The sequence below is a fragment of the Giraffa tippelskirchi genome, chromosome X, assembly GCF_054371585.1.
Source record: "Giraffa tippelskirchi isolate mGirTip1 chromosome X, T2T-mGirTip1v1.2.pri, whole genome shotgun sequence".
In the NCBI taxonomy this organism is placed as follows: domain Eukaryota; kingdom Metazoa; phylum Chordata; class Mammalia; order Artiodactyla; family Giraffidae; genus Giraffa; species Giraffa tippelskirchi.
Window position 1 is genome coordinate 39,901,025 of NC_137289.1, and position 20,734 is coordinate 39,921,758.

Below are 20,734 nucleotides of genomic sequence, written 5' to 3' on the forward strand. Positions count from 1 at the left end.
AGAAGATTCTAGGGCAGTGAAAATCCTATATATTATACTATAAAGGTAGATTCATGTCATTACACGTTTGTCAAAATCCACAGAATATCCAAGGTAAACTATGGACTTTAGGTGATTATGGATGTGTCCATGTAGGTTCATCAACTATAACAAATGTACCACTCTGGTGGGGGATGTTGTTAGTGAGGGAGGCTCATGCATGTGTGTGGGCTGGAGGTATGTGGAAAATCTTTGTACATTTTACTCAATTTTGCTGTGAACCTAAAATTGCTCTAAAAATAAAGTCTACTAAAAAAGGCAGCTCTTTGTTGGTTGAAACTACATAACCCTCGTTACTTTTTGAGAATCAGCATTCCCTTTTAATGTTCTTTGTTTGATTATAGGCTTTGAATTGGATATTGATCTCCTTTGCCCATTTTTCTAATGGAACTTTCTCTTTTACAGATTTGTTAGATTTCTTAATATATTAGTGATTTTAGCCCTTTATTTGGAGGAAAGAAGAATGGTGTGTTCAGGCCAACTGTCTCATGTGAACACTTAAGTAACCAAAGGTGCATTCCTACAGATGGTGGGCTCTGTACAGTGAACCACCCAAGAAACTAGCTCCTGTTTTGAATAAAGGGCAAGATGGAATAAGTCTTTTTTATTAATATCTTGCTTCAAAGCCACTTCAAGGCATTACTTACAGAGAACTTTTGTACCTGGAAGGAAACATATGTAGATAAGCATGGGAAATACAAAGTAGAAGACAGGTCATAAGGGATAACTGTCCTGTCTTATCAGTTACCCTGGTATATATTTGCAGAGACTGGTCTTTTATCCTTATATTAAGAAAATCCATCATACGGGTACTATAGACTAAATGTTTCAGGCTCCTCCAAAATTTGCATGTTGAAACACAATCTCCCAGTGTGACGGTATTAGGAGGTGGGACATTAAGTTATAAAGGTGAAGTCATGAGTGGGGTTAGTGCCCTTATTAAAGAGACTCCAGAGCTCCTTGTCCCTATCACAATGTGAGGTTACAGCTAAAAGACAGCCATCTGTGAACTAGGAGGTGTGCTCTCACCACACAGCAAACCTTCCAGTGCCTTGATCTGGGACTTCCAGACTGCCTAACTGTGAGAAATAAATTTGGTATTTATAAATCACGCAGTCTATGATACTTTGTTACAGCAGCCTGAATGGACTAAGACAATGGGACCAAACATTTTTTCTCAGTCATCTATATTGTGACTTTGCTTACTCATTTATTGCAAAAGTAGAATTGTCACATTTATCTTTCTTTTATAGCTCTGGGGTTTATATCATATTAAGAAAGGTCTTTCTTATTCTTAGGCTGTAAATAAAAACTATTTTATAGTATCACCATGTAGTTCCTTAAAGGATTGCATTTCATATTACTGATTCACACAAAACGTTAAAACGGTACCATAAACAACATTTTGTCAACTAGAGATGATTTTGCCCCCACCTTGGAACATTTGACTGGTTCTGGAGACATATTTGGTCTACACACTGGGGGTATGCTACTGACATCTAGTGGATAGAGGCCAGGGACACAGCTAAATGCTCTGCAATAATGCACAGGACAGCTCCCTCCCACCTCCAACAAAGAATTATCCAGCCCAAAATGTCAATAGTGATGAGGCTAAGAAAACCTGTCATAAGCCACCTCTCCTCCCTGGTTGTTTGGATCCCCATTGTTTTGACCTTCTGTATACCATAGAACAGGCGTCCCTGGTGGCTCAGCAGTAAAGAATCGCCTGCAATGCAGGAGTTGCAGGAGATGCAGGTTCTAGCCCTGTGTTGGAAAGATCCCCTGGAGAAGGGAATGACAACCCACTCCAGTATTCTTGCCTGGAGAATCCCATGGACAGAGGAGCCTGGCGGGATACAGTCCATAGGGTCACAAAGAGTCCAACAAGACTGAAGTGACTTAGCACGCATGCAAACACATATCGTGTCATTACTGAACACTGAAAAGATTGAATGACATGAAAAGAAAGAAAAAGGGAGAAAATGGACTAAGAAATTTTGGTAAGTTGGAGAAAACCATCTTACCTCATTGAGGATTATAACCTTAATCTGTCCATCTGTGTAATTCAGCTCCAAAAGCATAAATTTAACAAACATCATATTATAAAGTACACCAGAAAATGAGTTAGAATATTGGAGAAAAAAAACTGGCAAACATTATAGGCATACTAAGAAGGGACAGAGGCACGAAGAGACTAATTATGTAAATGCCTTTATTTGAACTAATAATCGCTACCAGATTACATTAGAGTTAGAGTAACATTATGATCTTAAAAACTATAGCAAACAGCTTGACAAAGCAAGAGTACATTAGAGTACATTAAGTCCTACATATATGTTTATATTTTAGTGACCACATCTCCTTATCTTAGGTGTAAAATTAGAAAATTTAATATACACTTAGCATACTTGGCCTACCATATCCTTCCTAAATTCTGAGCCCACTCTCTCCTCAAAAGTGTCATATTCAACAGCATTTTAAATCTAAAGAGAGAGTTTGATGGTACATGTTTTAAAACAAATAAGCATATATTGAACCAATGTTTCAGGACAAAATATGTCAAGTGTTTACAGCTTTAGTGTGGGAGGGAAGATGGAAATTCAAGGTACATTTCCCTCTATGTTTTTTACTTACTTGAAGACCCCTTAAAAAAGTAGCAAAATCAGCAGTCTTATTTAACGTAATCAAAATATTCTTAAATGTACAAAAAAGGATCATGTAGACAGAATACTGTAAAAAGATACTGATTTTAAGAATAAAAGAATATGAAAAGCTTCTATTACATTCTGCACAGCCAGTTACTTCTGTCAATTTTCAGTACTAGAAAGATAAGCAAAGGATACTCATATACAAATACCCTCTGACCACAGTTCTTGAATAAGAACTAGCATACTGGATGGAAAGCAAATTATTGCCTAATATCAATAATATTCATATTCAATCATCTAAGCAAGTCCCACGAGGTGGACATTCTAAGAGGAAAACAGATACATAGAAATACGTACAGCAATGGAAAATGTCAAGGGCAGCGATCTATGAGGAGCGAGTAAATGATTTGACTACGGGCACATTTCAGGTGGGCCTGACAAATCCACCTTGACTATGGGAAAGAGGAGTTGTTGCTACTAAAACTCTTTCACCTGAGGGCTCCCATGATGAGCTTAGTCTTGTGAAAACTAAAAAGTCCTTTCAATAACCAATAGTTTCTTAAGCCATGAGCACTTCGGCCAGAAATTGCTGTACTGCTAATCATGCACCTGGGAGCAAGGTTGTTTTTTATTCAAATTGGTTATTTTACACTCTCTTCATACCCCTGCCCATCAAGCATGCAAACACAGTCATGACCATCTTGGGCTTTACTTCCACAAGGTCTTCTGGGAGAGCGTACACCCTGGTTCCAAGTCTTCTAGCCATCGACACTGCGTACCTATTTTTTGGAGGAAACAAAAATTGAAGTGCAATTCTGGTCAGTCATGGGCACTGACATGAGGCATCTATTTCCTCTTATATACTCAACTGTCTAGGATGCAAAACTTCTACAGTGAGAGTTCAGATCAGAATGACTTTATTTTTCATTGTCTTCTCTTTTATTTTTTGAGGTCACTCATAAGTGATACCAGATTTTTAAGCTCTACTATTTGGGGCTGATGATATTTATTCACTCCTTTTCTACAATGTAAAATGAGAACAATTTAGGAGCACTGATACGAAAAAACACTTTTCTAGAATATGTGTGTGTGTGTGTATATACATATATGTATATATACCCAGATGTTGAAAATATGTATATATAATTACTCAGATATTGATATTCTCATTGAGCATGTAATAAGATAACAGTGGCTATCACGAGATCTTAGAGACACAGAATGGAAAACTGTGCCAGATGCAAAATACAATTTCATAGATGCAGTGAATACTTCGAAATATCCAAGGGAGGAGAGACAGTCTGTATGGTACATGCCAGTGTGGCTGAAGCAAGGAATGAAAAGGGTAGAAAAAGGAAAGGAGTTAAGAACTGACATGTCCAGCCGAGGAAATTTGCAGGAGCACCCCTCAATTAATACACAAGGCATTTCTAGGTGTTCTATAACAGGAATCTTTAAATATGATCAAGTTTCTGGAAAAAGAACTTTGAGGAGTTCTCTATAAATCTTTATCATATTATGCTGCAAATATTTTTTTCAAGGAGGGAAGAAATGATGTGATGCAGTATGTGATGCCAAAATGAAGTTTTACAGTAATGCTTCTTAGCTATCTTGTGAAGCCCTGTTGGGAGCTGATTTTCAGTGTATACTAGGAGAGCTTTCATGGGTTGCCCATGAAACCAGATCACAGTCTAGATCTTTGGAGAAGAAGGGAAGAGGCAGGTGGGAAGGACCTTCTGCATGTTGTCAAAATGCAGGGAACTTTCAAGGCACGGTTTCAGCTGAGGGTTTAGCATCCTGCCCACTTAAGGGACCAAGATAAACTCAGTGTATGTAGTAAGGTGGGCTATGCACAGTAAGTTTTAAAAACGTTTGAAAAGAGTGCAACAAAAGAAAACCCTATCAAAGGCATGGTTATCCTTAGCCCATTTTTCTTCTGTTCTAAGTTTGCAGCTAAGTTGCTTTAACACATACATTATTTCTATAACCTACAAACCAATGGCTGACTGAGCACCTACCTATTAGGTCAGGTGCAGCAATGTTAGGCTCTTAACGTATTTTACTCATTTCAAAATCTCCAAGGTAAGTATTATTGCTCCCATTTTATGGATGAGGAATCTGAGGCTAGAAGATGCTTCCCCCAGCTGACACCATTCTTGAGTGGCAGAACCTGAATGATAATGCAGATCTGCCTGCCTACAATGTCTATGCCCTTATGAGGATATTAGGCAGCATCCCTTACTTGGCATTATTGTGCTTGTCATCTTCTGTCAGAGTGCCACTCTTAACAAGGTCATAGTTTATACAGCCTGGCTGGATGGCGTCAATTAAATCCACAACTGCCAAACTAGAGCTGATCGTCTTATCCTAGAGTAAAAGGACAATACATTTGAGAATTTCCATGTGTACAAATTAATGCATGATCACTTATATAACGCTGTCAAAAACAAAGTCTAGTGAATTAGAAAAGAATCATGTCGTTAGCCCCACAATGATCTCACTCACAAAGAATCCAAAGGCTAGCTTTCCAAACTATAGATACTTTTTATAGCAAACATAACGTTTAATAGTCAAACATGGAATTCTTACCTTAAAACTCTGAATGGAGGTTGATTTTCCAGCTTCATTCAATGTTCTGTTCACCCAGCTTACAATGATGTCGTCATTAGCTTTCTGACCATCACCGAGATCTTCCAGGACATTGAGGGTATATCTAAATGAAGCAGCAGAAGAAATAGGTAACTAATGAGAAGCTACTGCATAGGATAGGGAACTCGACTCAATGCTCTGTGCTGAAAAAGACGGGATATATTTAAACATATAGCTGATTCACTTTGCTGTATAGCAGAAACTAACACAACATTGTAAAGCAACTAAACACCAATAGAAATTAATTTTAAAAAAGCAGCAGAACAGTTTCTGTCCTAGTTTATTAGAAAAAAAATACAATTATTAGAATGCTTTATCTTTCATTTCTTTTCCTTAGGTTTGAGAGATTAAAGGAAAGATTTCACGAGAAGACATTCACACTATATGAAAAAAAAAATTTCAGGCAGTAGTGGCTTGCCATTGAGCTGCCTTTTGCACTGCTGGTGGGAAGATTTTCAGCGCTCTACTGAGTAAGTCCACCAGTCTACTTACTGCAGGCTCACTGTGTACTAGGCCAACCCCTGGTAACGACTTAAAGTAAGCTGTGCTTTGGCTGGTACCCAGTTATAATGAATTGCTTTTTAGCATTACAGTTAAGAGATCTTCTTTCTCAAATGTATACATGTTCATAATTTTTGCTGTTTTTATTCACCAACTCTAAATGAGGCTCAGGTCTGTGTCAGGCAGATTATAAAAAAGGGAAATATTCACAATTCTGTTGCCTCACTATCGAGAAGGCATTTCCCATTGACCATCCAACATATACTCATTACTTAAACTCACTTCGGAGTCTAAACATAAAAATTTCAAAGGTGTAGTCATTGATACGTTTCCTTAGAAATAGTAAAGACTAGATCACAGACCTGTATGATAGTGAACTTGAGCAGTTAAAATTGTATACTATACCTTCTCATCAGCTGCCAGACCAAAGCTAAAGTCAGGGTTTGATTTCCATCATTCAGGTCTTGCCCTCCAATGCCAACCAGGGAGAATTTGGCAGGATGCTTCCCTAATTCAACAGCATAGTTGCAGTTTTCTAGCTGCAAACAAACAAAAGCAAATGATTAAAGATTTTCACTTGTTTAATCTTTATATGCAGGTGCGCACAAAGTAAGACACAGTTTCTGTCCTCAAGAAGCTCAGAGTCAAAGAGTTTCCCAAACAAAAGAAACAAATTGAGAATAAAAACAGTCCGTAACAAATATGTGCAGCAACTTAATTAGCTACCTTTTTCATGTTGGCTCCAAGTTTCGGGTATGGAGGTTTATTCACCTTACTCCAGTCAACAGGAACTTTAATTCGTTCATATAGCTGTAAGATTACCAGGGCATCTTGCAGGTCACTGATGATTTAAAAAGAGTTTGATCAGTGTTTTCAGAGAGCAGAGCCTGTTTCCTTAAAAACAAGGACACTACACTGTCAAAAGACTCATGTATTTTATTAATCTGTGCTAAAAATGGAGCTAACACCATCCAATTCACTTAAAAATAGTTATTGAGAGCTTATTGTTTGCAAAGAACTGTTCTAGAAGCTGGGCTCATAGGAGAAAAATTCCAGGCCTTTAGAGTCAGAGAAAGAAAGAGAATAAACAAGTATATGGATAAATGGGTTAGGGGAATGTATTTAATTGCTATGAAAAACAAAAAGAAAGAGGTTAGGAGTTAGGGAGTGGTAGGTGGTGGTTAGGATCTGAATCAGCGGCTTGAATATAGCAAGGGAATAAAGCATTTGATGTGGAAAAGAACATTCCAGGCTGAGAGAACAGTGAACACAAAGACCTCAAGGCATCATGGATGGTCTACTTAATGTGCTCTCTGGTCTCCGTTTCAAAATATAAAGTCTCTGTTCCCTAGGGTGTTAGAAAGATATTTATACATTTTTTCACTTAATGACCATGTAAAGAAATAATCTGGGCTTTTGTGTATTTGGGAAATGATAACGGAAGTCACCACATTTTCCAATAAAGTAATGGCTACAAACTAACATTTAGAAAAGGTTTAGAGCTATAATTATTTATGCAGCATCCATTCATGATGTTCAAAACTTTACAAGAGCATTGGAAGGCTTACGCATAGAGATGGTTTACATGGGGATTAACACCAAGAGAGTTCATCCAGTTACGAAAGGTTCTTTCTTCGCGAGTTTCTCCTATTAAAAATATTCACAGTGTTTATATAATCATTAAACACCTTGCATATGTGCATATAACATCAACCCACAATTAGATGATTATTTTTTTTTCAGATCTAAAGGTTTTCTCCAATATGAATCTCTAAGCAGTCTCTCTAAATACATACTCTCTTGTTTTTTAAATTGGATGACTTTCTTTTAAAAGTAAAAATATAACCTTATTATAACCAGCTAAGAGGTATATGAACTTTTTATACTCTCTTCCCTATCTCATCCTTCTCCAGTATCTCCCCAAATCCCCATACTTCTAAAGTAACTGATATTATTGGTTTAGTTTTTATTAGAAAAATTTACCATGGTCATACAAACCTCTATACTCACATTAATTTACATCTTCTCTCTACCCATTTAAAAATACTGATACTAAGTTACATATATGTACTTTTTTTTACGTGCCTATATTAGAGCAACAAATTATTTGAAACTTCAAAAGCATAAAATTTAAAGATTTTACAGTAATCCTAGTATATATGCAATGAGCTGCTAATTGAGAGTTTGAAGTATTAGTCGCTAAGTTGTGTCCAGCTCTTTGTGATCCCATGGACTGTAGCCTTCCAGAATCCTCTGTCCACGGATTTCTTAGGCAAGAACACTGGAGTGGGCAGCCATTCCCTTCTCCAGGGGATCTTCCCAACCCAGGGATTGATCCCAGGTCTCCTGCACTGCAGGCAGATTCTTTACCATCTGATTTCATAATAATGCTAGTGGATATGCAATGAGCTACTAATTACATTTGTTAATTTTTAAGTACTATACTTCATGCATATATAATCTGGCAAAGGTATACTCTGCCTTTCCCAAATTAAATGAATATTTACATGCATTATTATTATTTTTTGAGTAGGTTAAAGGTGAAAGGAAATGAGAGCAGTTTCAGTTAGTCTGACTATGCAAGAATGAATCAAATACTGCAGATTTACATAGGTCAAATTTTATGCACACGTGCATTTTTTTGGAGGGAGGTTTAAAAATAAGTGACCTAAATACAAAATATTAAAATAAAACATTGGTTTACTAAGTGGCCTTATACTAAGTGATCCTAGGCTAGCTTACTTTAAAAGTTCCCAGACTTCCTTGGTGGTACAGTGGATAAAAGTCCTCCTGCCAAAGCAGGGGACACAGGTTCGATCCCTGGTTCAGGAAGATCCCCTATGCCATGGGGCAACGAAGCCCAACTACTGAACCTACGCTCCTCAACAAGAGAAGCCACCCCAATGAGAAGTCTGAGCACCAAAACAAAGAGTAGCCCCCGGGTGCAGCAACTAGAGAAAGCCGACACGCAGCAACAAAGACCCAGAGCAGCCAAAAATAAGTAAATTAAAATAAAAGTTCCCTTGTATCATCCCTTTCTATCAGTTGCCACTTTTTACTCAGCCCTTGGGACTACTTATAGTAGACAGTTGCTAAAGGAAAGTAGATAAGGAAACTTATTAAATCAAGATTATGAAATCATCGTGGCCTATGTATTTCTACTGTGTAGCCCCAAATATAATTTAAGAAACCTGTATACTAAACCTGTATACTCTATTACCTTCTAATAGAGTCCAATCAATATCTTGGTTCTCTGGCTTAGTGAGTGCTGGGTATTTATTAAACAGGTTAGCCACAAAGGCTAAGTTCAGTTTGGGGTTCCCACTGACAACATCAGCTGGGGTAACAAACTTTCTGCAACCTAATTTGTCTGCTTGTTGAAGCATACTCTCAGCCCTCTTCAAATCATCTGTTTCCTGTTGAAGTAAAATAAGACTTTTTTTTAAAAAAGGCCATACTAAAAATATAGAAACTTTGCCCTACAATGATAAGCTGGGTATACAATTCTATTTTTTCTTAGCCAACACATGGTACTTATATTACTGTTTTGAATGCAAAAAAAAAAAAAAAAAGTTGCCTGTGCTGGATATGCAGTACCTTGAAAATACCCTAGATGGCACCAGATCACGAATCTAAGGACAGGATACATTTCACTCAACTGAAATTACTTCTCTCATGCCAAAATTCATTAAGAAAAAAAGTGAAACTTGTTCAGATTTTAAATTTAGGCCCTAAAGAGGGTGTAAGGCTGAAAAAGATGAAGGAATTATGAAGAAATTTTTTACAATAATAATCAAGGATACCAGGCTCCAATAATTTTGAGGTTTAAATTACATATTTCAAATTATCATCTTTCTCTTAAACTAGTTTTTGATTTTACTTTTCCATCCAGGAAGCAAAGTTGTCTATTTCTGTGTAAAATACTTACTTTCAGCTAATTCCTAGGACTCCTAACTTCTTCTCTGTTTTGTCCCCCCCACCCCCTCAACCCCAACTTCTTTCCTTTTGGAAAGATGCATGCTGATTTCTTGACTAACATACAGTTTGGTGAGGAGTATAAGTTACAGATCTGATAATTTCATACCAAATTAAAGATAGTTTCCCAAGTGCTCACCATCCCCACCTCCCAACAATAAAAGTAAAAAAAAACTGGAGCTGCAGGAGGAACAATTGCTTTTGGATTATTCGTTTCCAGTGATCTGCCCCCTCTAGACTTCTCTTGGCAGTTACTATAGATGTGGCCACCCCAGTATGCCCCAGGGTAAATGTATGTCTTCTGGAAAAGAGTGTCAGGTAAGAAGGGATTTTTATAATAAGGGGGAAATAAGAGATAAAGGAAATTTGAGGAATGTTACTTACAAACCAACACAGTTCAGATTCTATAATTTGAGTCTTAACTCTGTCTTTAATGGGTGATGCTATCTTTACTTTTTTCATCTCCAGTGAGGGGCCTCGATCATCTAGGTCTCCAGAAGAATGGGTATTTACTGTGTTACCCTTCACTGTTACCATTGCAGAGCAATCAGTAACCACCAGCAGATGAGCAGTTGACTGGGATTCAGCCTTTGGGATTCTCCATGAGCCTAGTGAGTTCATCTCATAGAGCCTATTCTATTTTCTGTTACTTTAATACTTCTGGTTCATGCTATTTACTATCTTTATTTTTAAATCTCATATTTTTTATCATCTCGGCATTCTTAAACAAAAAGCATTGATGATATTGGAGTAGAAGGAAACGTTGAAATAGCAACAATTTTAAAAAATTAAGATACAGAATAATGAAACAAAAGACAATCAAATAAATATATATATATATGCCAAAAAGAACTTCAGCCCATACCTCACATCATATTCAAAATTAACCTTCAATACACACACACATGTAAATGTATAAACCCAAAACTATAAATAAAAAACTAGATATAAAACCCCAACTATAAACCCTCTAAGAGGAGACATAAGAAATGTTTGTGACCTTGTGTTAGGCTAAAATTTCTTAGATACAACATCAAAAGCATGATTTGTCAAAGAAAAAAAATGACTAAATCTGACTTTGTTCAAATTAAACAATGCCTGTTCTTGGAAAACCACTGGGACTAAGTATCTGCAAATCACATATCCAATCAAGGACTTATATCCAAAATATATAAAACACTCAAAACTTGATAAGAAAACAAACAATGCAATTAAAATGGGTAAAGTGTTTAAACAAAGATGTATAGACAGCAAATAACTACATGAAAAGATGTTCAACATCATTAGCCATTAGGGAAATGCAAATTAAAATCACAATGAGACACCTCTACCACTGCCAAAATTCTTAATGTTTAAACTAACCACATTAAAGTGTCAGTGAGCATGTGGATGAACTGGAACTTTCATGTGCTACTGGTAGCAATGTGCAATGGTACAACCATTTTGGAAAACAACTTGGCGGCTGCTTAGAAAAGTTAAACGCACATATACCATTACCCAGCCATTCTACTCCTAGGTATTTACCAAAGATAAATGAATGCATAAACTCACACAAAGACTTGTATATGAATGTTCAGAGCAGCTGTATTTGTAATAGCCTCAAACTTGAAACAATCCAAATGTTCATTGGGGTGAATGGATAACAAATTATAGCATATCCATTCACTGAAATATTATTCAGCAATAAAAAGGAATGAATTTCTGATTTATGTAACAACACAGATGAATCTCAAAATAATAACGCTGAAAGAAGCTTGATTAAAAAAAGGGCACCTATTATATGATTCCATAAAATTCTCAAAAATTCAAACTACATTGAAAGAAAGCAAATCAGTGGTTGCCTGGGATGGTGGAGTATGGAGGCAGAGAGGAATCACAAAGGATCATGAGGAAACTGGATGTTATGATGGAGATACATATCCCTAAAGAAGGTATAAGACTGACAAAGATAAAGGACACTGAAAAACAAAGGAAAAGCATGATGAAAGGCTCAACAGTAAAATGAATGTGTGGACAGAGCAGTAGGAAATTGCCCTGGCTAGAAGAAATGGAGCAAGATGGTGTAGCAGGGCTTCACGTGCACAGCAGAACATTTCAGATTGAACTCTTAAGTCAACGGGGAATCCTTAAAGGATTCTGAGGAGGACAGAGACAGCGAAGGGAGTGCTTTAAGATCAACCAGGGAGAAGTGACTAGAGAAGAGCTGTATCATAATCAGAATCAGTACACTGGTGTTATCTACCCAGGCATAAGATCACCTGGCTAGCCATCCCAGATAGCTTCCTTCATGCACAGGAGGGCCCCTCATTTGTGCCAAGAGGGACCTGAACTGAAGAATTTCAGATTTAAAAACAGACAGAAATGTAAGTACTACAAGTCAGTGACAAATTCAGTTCTGATAAGGGCTGCATAAAATGTTTAGCAAGTGTAATCCACTCAATCCTGAAGTGGATATGAAATATGCTAGAAATGTGCATTTTTTAAAAATCAGTAGAATCCATTCCATATCTAATGAATACAAAGAACAACAGGATCCTAGAAAGTTGAGACTCAATAGTCTAGGCCAACTTGTTACTTCATGTATGAACAAAGGAACTTGTCCAAGGTCATTGAGCAAATAAGTGATGTAACAAGGGAACATGGTCTGTGACAGTAATTCACCAAATTGGATTTGAGAGATCAGGAGTTTGTAAACACATTCACATTACTCTCAACATAAGAATATGTTTTCATTAAATCTATCATTGTGATTATAATCCAAACACTCAGAAAAGGTTAGCCTCTAGTGCTTATTTCCCCACACTTACTCTGAATATTTTATGCCATCCATAAAAACCAACAACACCATAACTACAGAACTCACCAATAAACTATTAATATAAATCAAAGCTGGTCTTTCTGTCTATAAATTACATCTACAGTAATAAAATTTAAGATAATACTTAAAACTGCCAACATCACAACATGCAATTATAAGCATTCTTGTTATCTATAAGAAATTGACAATTTTGTAAGCTTGTAGAATTCACAAGAACATCTATACTTACATTGAAACCCGACATGTTAATATCTATCCGTGGTTCACCTTCCTTTTGTCCTTTTGGTGCGATTTGATTGAGAAGATGAAAATAGGCTTTGGAATCCTAAAAATGAATTGCAAATGTCAGTGAGATCACATTTACAAAGAATGAATGTATCCTATTGTCCCATGTGTGGAAGGATATTTGCATTGGATTTTGTAAGAATGTGACACAAATCTCTATCTTCTTATTTAACAGTTCCTTTTCCCAGAAAAGTCCACCTATCTGGCCTTATGTCTGCCTTGAATATGGATGAACTGGATTTTGTCATGACTTTACAATTTATTGAAATCATCAATATAATAATGCTAGAAAACATATAACTAGTTCTGTACCTTCACTGAGTTACTGAAGTCAATAAGCTTGACAGATAAAACAAGCACGAGAAACAAGTAGGATAGGAGAAATCCAGGAAGCATAGGGAAAGAGAAAATAAACAGGTTATATCATTACAAAGCATAATATGTATATACCATAACCTATGGAGAAGAGATTAGTTGTGTTAACAATGCATTAAATTATAAATTGAAATGACAAAAATTTTTAAATGATTTCTACTTGAGGTGGTGAAATAACAGTAAACCCTTAATCATCTGAATATATTTAACCAAATGAGCTTCTCTTTGTTTTAAGCCCTTGACCTCTTTCAACACTGGAACACTTTTACTTGGAATACCAATACCTAAAACAAAATGGTATTGCTCATATGGGATGTGGGCTGGGTGAATTCAGGCTGTGTGGATGCTACACAGAACAAAACCTGAAAACCACTATATTAGTGTAAACATTTAATGAGGGTCTCCAACACACATGTCAAGTACAATTCTGCCTCTCTGGAATACCAGAGGACAGGAACTGGAGTGAAGTTTCTTTATCATGTTGAGGCAGGACATACATGGGCCCCAGGCTGAAGTTTCTCCCTGTGGACAGAAACTCCATAATAGTAATAGCAGAAACTCCATAAAAGCTGGATGATGGAGCAGGCTGGGCCCTGTCCAGATAAGAGATAGAAGAGGTAGCATCACGGTGATTTTGGGTAGCCTCAGTCCACAGTGCCTTGAAGCAGGGCTTTGGTTCCCAGCCAGAAATTGAGGTGTTGCCCCCTTCCTTTTGACCTCCATTGAGCCTTCCTGTGCCTGTGTAGTCAGAAAGGTATCCTTGACTTCAAGAATGAGGAATATATGGTCTTTTATTTCTTATCTGGGCAAGGCCCAGCCTCCTCCATCATCCAGTTTTTATGGAGTTTCTTCTATTATAGAATTTCTGTCCACAGGGGAGAAACTCTTCAGTCTGGACCCATGTATCTCCTGTCTCAAGCTCATAGTAAGTGATGTCAACCTACCCATAGGCCTCTTCACTAGAATCCATCTTGGCTAAGAGATACACATGCACACATGGGAGGATCCTGAGATAAACCAAACACGGACTCAGAACCAGACAAAGCAAGATGACTGGCAAAGGGAAACCCAGAAGAAATGCTCCATGAAAGTGACTTCAACCACCACGAGGGTGCAACTGTCTCTCTGAGCCCACCCATGTGAGTCTATTCACATATACGTTTTCCTCCTAATAAACACTTGTTTTACTTGTCTCAGTCTCTATGTGGAAATTCATTTCTACACAGCTGATGGGCCAGGGCCTTGGTCCCACTGGTCCCTCGTGGTCTAGTGGCTAAGATTCAGTTCTCTCACGGCTGTAGCCTGACCTCAATCTCTGGCTGGGAACAGAATCCCTGCCTCAAGCTGCTATAGGCCGAGGCCACCTGAGATCAATGTTACATCTGAAGATCACCTTCCCAGCTTTGGTAGTTTTCTATTACTGGGCCTTGACAGTCCAAACAGATTATAAAGGAATGTTTCTCATGGTAACTCCTATGGATTGTGTACACCCTAATCCCCCAGGGAAGTTGCTGAATATGGAGATGGCCAGATGTAAGCTCTGACCTGCTAAGTACAGAGCTCTGGGAGAGGCCTAGAAAGCTGTATCTTCAATGAGCCAACTATGTACGTTTGATACACTTGTCAGAAATTATTCTAAGAATGGGGAGAATCAGGTGAGAGTGAAAGCCACTGCAGAGAAATTCATGGAACGCAAACCCAGATCTTACATTAGTGGCACAGAGGTTATCTCCTAAGGAGTAGGGCATTACAGTTGTGAAAGTGCTTTCACTTACAACTATCTACTAAGGGTGCAGAAATAATTTGTATGTGCCTTCTCCCTATGCACTTGAGAAAGACAGGTGAAGAGTAAACCCCAAAGAGTCTGTAACTTACTACCCCAAAAAGGGGCTTTAGGTGAAAATTTGAATGTGAACATAAATTGGAACTTCCTTTTCACATTACCCAGAAATCCTCTGCTTTTTAAAACTATTAAAAGCAGAATATTTTTTTAAAAAAATATCAAAGGAGAATTTTTTACAATATTCATTTAAAAATAAGATTCCCTTTCCAAAACAGCAGAATACACTTTTTTCTCAAGTGTACACGGAACACTCTCCAGGACAGATCACATCTTCAATCACAATCATCAGGAAATTTAAGAAAACTGAAATTGTATCAAGCATTTTCTCTGAACCACAATGCTATGAGACTAGATATGAATTACAGGAAAAAAAAAAAAAACACAAACACATGGAAGCTAAACAACCTGCTTCTAAATAACCAACAGGTACTGAAGGCATCAAAAAGGAAATTAAAAATACCTAGAAATAAATGACAATGAAAACATGACAACCCAAAACCTATGGGACGCAGCAAAAGAGGGAAGTTTATAGCAATACGAGCCTACCTCAAGAAATGAGAAAAACATCATAAACAACCAGACTTTATGCCAAAGCAAATAGAAAAAGAAGAACAAAAAAAAAAAAACCCCTGAAGTTAGTAGAAGGACAGAAATCGTAAAGATATAAATGAAAAATACATGAAGGAAACAATAGCAAAGATCAATAAAACTAAAAGCTGGTTCTTTGAGAATATAAAATTGACAACCCACTAGCCAGACTCGTCAAGGAAAAAAGGGAGAAGACTCAAATCAATAAAACTAGAAACAAAAAAGAAGTTACTACAGAACGCAGAAATACAAAGGATCATAAAAGACTACTGTGAGCAACCATATGCCAATAAAATGAACAACCTGGAAATGGATAAGTTCTTAGAAAAGTACAACCTTCCAAAACTGAAACAGGAAGAATTAGAAATCACAAACGGACCAATCACAAGCACCAACATTGAAACTGTGATTTAAAAATCTTTCAGCAAACAAAGGCCCAGGGCCAGATGGCTTCACAGGTGAATTCTACCAAAAGTTTAAAGAAGAGCTAACACCTATCATGCTCAAATTCTTCCAGAAAATTGCAGAGGAAGGAGAACTCCCAAACTCATTCTATGAGGCCACCATCACCTTGAGAGCAAAACCAGACAAAGATACCACCAAAAAAGAAAATTACAGGCTAATATCATTGATGAATATAGATGCAAAAATCCTCAACAAAATTTTAGCAACCAGAATCCAACAGCACATTAATGGATCATACACCATAAGCAAGGGTGATTTATCCCAGGGATGCAAGGATTCTTCAACATATGCAAATCAATCAATGTGATTGACCATATCAATAAACTGAAAGATAAAAGTCATACGATCATATAAATAGATGCAGAGAAAGCTTTTGACAAAATATAATACCCATTCATGATAAAAACACTCCAAAAAGTAGGCACAGAAGGAACCTACCTCAACATAATAAAGGCCATATACGACAAACCCACAGCAAGCATTATTCTCAATAGCGAAAAACTGAAAGCATTTCTTCTAAGATTAGGAACAAGACAATGGTGCCCACTCTTGCCACTATTATTCAATCTAGATTTGGAAGTCCTAGCCATGGCAATCAGAGAAGAAAGAAAAAGAAACAAAAGGAATCCAGATTGGAAAACAAGAAGTAAAACTCTATTTGCAGATGACATGATAACATAGAAAACCATAAAGATTCCACCAGAAAATTACCAGAATTAATCAATGAATATGGTATAGTTGTAGGATATAAAATTAATACAGAGAAATCCCTTGCATTCCTATACACTAACAATGACAAATCAGAAAGGGATGTTAAGGAAACAATTCCATTCACCATTGCAACAAAAAGAATAAAATACCTAGGAATAAACCTACCTAAAGGGACAAAAGACCTGTATGCAGAAAACTGTGAGACACTGATGAAACAAATCAAATATGACACAAACAGATGGAGAAATATACCATGTTCTTGGATTGGGAGAAATATTGTGAAAATGACTATACTACTCAAAGCAATCTACAGATTCAATGTAATCCCTATCAAACTACCAATAATATTTTTCACAGAAATAGAACCAAAATAAGTTGCAACTTTTTTTTTTCAAAATAAGTTACAACTTTAATGGAAACACAAAAGACCCTGAAAAGCCAAAGCAATCTTGACAAAGAAAATCAGAGCTGCAGGAATCAACATTCCTGACTTCAGACTATACTACAGATCTACAGTCATCAAGACAGTATGGTACTGGCACAAAAACAGAAACATAGACCAATGGAACAAGATAGAAAGTCCAGAGATAAGCTTACACACACCTATGGGTACCTTATCTTTGACAAAAGAGGCAACAATATACAACGGAGAAAAGACAGCCTCTTCAATAGGTAGTGCTGGGGAAACAGGACAGCTACAAAAGAATGAAACTAGAACACTTCCTAACACCATACACAAAAATAAACTCAAAATGGATTAAAGACTTAAATATCAGGTCAGAAACTATAAAGCTTAGAAGAAAACATAGGCAGCATGCTCCTTGATATAAATCACAGCAAGATCCTCTGTGACCCACCTCCTAGAGTAATGAAAATAAAAACAAAAAAAAACCTAATAGACCTAATTAAACTTAAAAGCTTTTGCACAGCAAAGGAAACAATAAACACGATTAAAAGATAACCCTCAGAAAGGGAGAAAATAATTGCAAATGAAACAACTGACAAAGGATTAATCTCCAGAATATATAAGTAGCTCATATAGCTCAATATTAGGAAAACAAACAGCGCATTCAAAAAATGGGCAAAAGACCTAAACAGACATTTCTCCAAAGAAGACATACAGATGGCCAAGAAACACATGAAAAGATGCTCAACATCATTAATCCTTAGAGAAATTCAAATCAAAACTACAATGAGCTATCACCTCACACCATTCAGAATAGCCATCATCAAAAATTCTACAAACAATAAATGCTGGAAAGGATGTAAAGAAAAGCAAACCCTCCTATACTGTTGGTGGAATGTAAACTGATACAGCCATTATGGAGAACAGTATGGAGATTCCTTAAAAAACCAGGAATAAATACCATATGACCCAGCAACCTCACTACTGGGCATATACCCTGAAAAGGATCCATGTACCCCAATATTCACGTGTGCTTAGTCACTCAGTTGTGTCTGACTCTTGCGACTGCATAGACGGTATCCTGCCAGGCTCCTCTATCCATGGGATTCTCCAGACAAGAATACTGGAGTGGGTTGCCATTTCCTTCTCCAGGGGATCGTCCCAACCCAGTGACTGAACCTAGGTCTCCTGCATTGCAGTCAGACTCTACCGACTGAGCTACGAGGGAAGCCGAACATTCATAGCAGCAGTATTTACAACAGCCATGACATGGGAGCAACCTACATGTTCATCAACAGATGAATGGATAAAGAAGATGTGGTATATATACACCATGGAATATTACTCAGCCATAAAAAAGAACGAATTTGAGTCAGTTCTAGTGAGATGGATGAACCTAGAGCCTGTTAAAGAGAGTGAAGTCAGTCAGAAAGAGAGAAACAAATATAGTAGATTAATACATATATATGGAATCTAGAAAAATGACACTGATGAACCTATTTACAGGGAAGGAATGGAGACATAGATACAGAGAATGGACTTGTGGACACAGTGGGGGAGGGAAAGAGTGGGACGAATGGAGAGAGTAGCATCTATATATATATACACACACACACACACACACACACACACACACACACACACACACACACACTATGGAGTGTAAGATGGATAGCTGGTGAGAAGTTGCAGTGTAGCACAGGGAGCCCAGTCTGGTGCTCTGTGATGATCTGGAGGGATGAGATGGGGAGAGGGGTAGGAGGCCAGAGAGGGAGGGGAATGTATGGCTGATTTGCGTTGTGGTATGGCAGAAACAAATATAACATTGTAACATTTTTAAAAATATATTTAAATTTAAAAAATAGGGGCAGGGTTGAGGTAAGAAATACAAACATACATAAGAGTATATAACTACCCCCAAGAACTGAATGCCTGAAGGAGGGAGCACATGACAGAAGAGGAGCCAAATAAGAAAGGGAATGGGGAATCCTGAGGCCCTTTCTCTCTAGGCCTTTACTAACACAGATCCACTGAGGCCTGGGAAAGGCAGTTAGGAACAGAAGTCATGACTGCCGATCTTTTCGTACAGCATGTTGAACAGTAGGCAGAATAGAAAATGTTAGCACTGTAATATTTAAACCCCTTTCCACAAAATGAAAGCTAGACTTAGTGCTGGTGCTCTTACTTGGCTCAGTCTCTCTACTGAAATCTACCATCAGGGCCTAGAGGCAACAAGGTTGGGTGATAAACTCATAGGATTTTCCCTCCTTTAAGCTGACCTGAAGTCTCCATGTTATTATGTCCCTGTCAAGTATTTAACTAAACGGTTAAGGCTGTATATTGTCACCCTGCTTATTTAACTTATATGCAGAGTACATCATGAGAAACGATGGGCTGGAGGAAGCACAAGCTGGAATCAAGATTGCTGGGAGAAATATCAATAACTTCAGATATGCAGATGATACCACCCTTATGGCAGAAAGCGAAAAACTAAAGATCCTCTTGATGAAAGTGAAAGAGGAGAGCGAAAAAGTTGGCTTAAAGCCCAACATTCAGAAAACTAAGATCATGGCATCTGGTTCCATCACTTCATGGGAAATAGATGGGGAAACAGTGGAAACAGTGGCTGACTTTATTTTTCTGGGCTCCAAAATCATGGCAGATGGTGATTGCAGCCATGAAATTAAAAGACGCTTACTCCTTGGAAAGAAAGTTATGACCAACCTAGACAGCATATTATAAAGCAGAGACATCGCTTTGTCAACAAAGGTCCGTCTAGTCAAGGCTATGGTTTTTCCAGTGGTCATGTATGGATGTGAGAGTTGGACTATAAAGAAAGCTGAGTGCAGAAGAATTGATGCTTTTAAACTGTGGTGTTGGAGAAGACTCTTGAGAGTCCCTTGACTGCAAGGAGATCCAACCAGTCCATCCTAAAGGAGATCAGTCCTGGGTGTTCATTGGAAGGACTGATGTTGAAGCTGAAACTCCAATACTTTGGCCACCTGATGCAAGGAGTTAACTCATTGGAAAAGACCCTGATGCTGGGAAAGATTGAGGGCAGGAAGAGAAGGGGACGACAGAGGATGAGATGGTTGGATGGCTTCACCGACTGAATGGACATGGGTTTGGGTGGATTCTGGGAGTTGGTGATGGACAGGGAGGCCTGGCGTGCTGCGGCTCATGGGGTCACAAGGAGTCGGACACAACTGAGCAGCTGAACTGAACTGAAGTATTTAACTAAACAGTTACCTTGATGTCAGCACTAAAATTGTTGATTTTCTGCCAGCCTGAGTTTTCCAAATGAAAATTTGCCCATCTAAGCAGAAGCTCTTCTGGAGATAATTTCATAAGCTCCTCCAAAGTCTCACCATCTCGAAGTAAAGCAGCCAAGGCTACAAAGGAAAAAAAGAAAAACCCAACCGATATATTAT

At 37.7% G+C, this 20,734-nt stretch overlaps 1 protein-coding gene across 3 annotated transcripts in view; it reads right to left on the reverse strand.

Annotated features, from left to right (window-relative positions):
• Nucleotides 1-2,234: 2,234 nt before the first annotated feature.
• Nucleotides 2,235-20,734, reverse strand: part of LOC145537061 (plastin-3-like) — a 37,760-nt gene continuing 19,260 nt past the window's right edge. For all 3 annotated transcript variants that reach the window (XM_081567551.1, XM_081567552.1, XM_081567550.1), the window contains 9 exons: nucleotides 20,553-20,695; nucleotides 12,860-12,955; nucleotides 9,058-9,253; nucleotides 7,406-7,484; nucleotides 6,564-6,678; nucleotides 6,243-6,376; nucleotides 5,277-5,400; nucleotides 4,930-5,054; nucleotides 2,235-3,466 (listed from right to left, as the gene is read on the reverse strand). In XM_081567551.1, coding sequence (XP_081423677.1) covers nucleotides 3,334-3,466; nucleotides 4,930-5,054; nucleotides 5,277-5,400; nucleotides 6,243-6,376; nucleotides 6,564-6,678; nucleotides 7,406-7,484; nucleotides 9,058-9,253; nucleotides 12,860-12,955; nucleotides 20,553-20,695 — 1,145 coding nt within the window. In that variant the 3' untranslated portion in view covers nucleotides 2,235-3,333. The remainder of the gene's footprint in view (nucleotides 3,467-4,929; nucleotides 5,055-5,276; nucleotides 5,401-6,242; nucleotides 6,377-6,563; nucleotides 6,679-7,405; nucleotides 7,485-9,057; nucleotides 9,254-12,859; nucleotides 12,956-20,552; nucleotides 20,696-20,734) is intronic.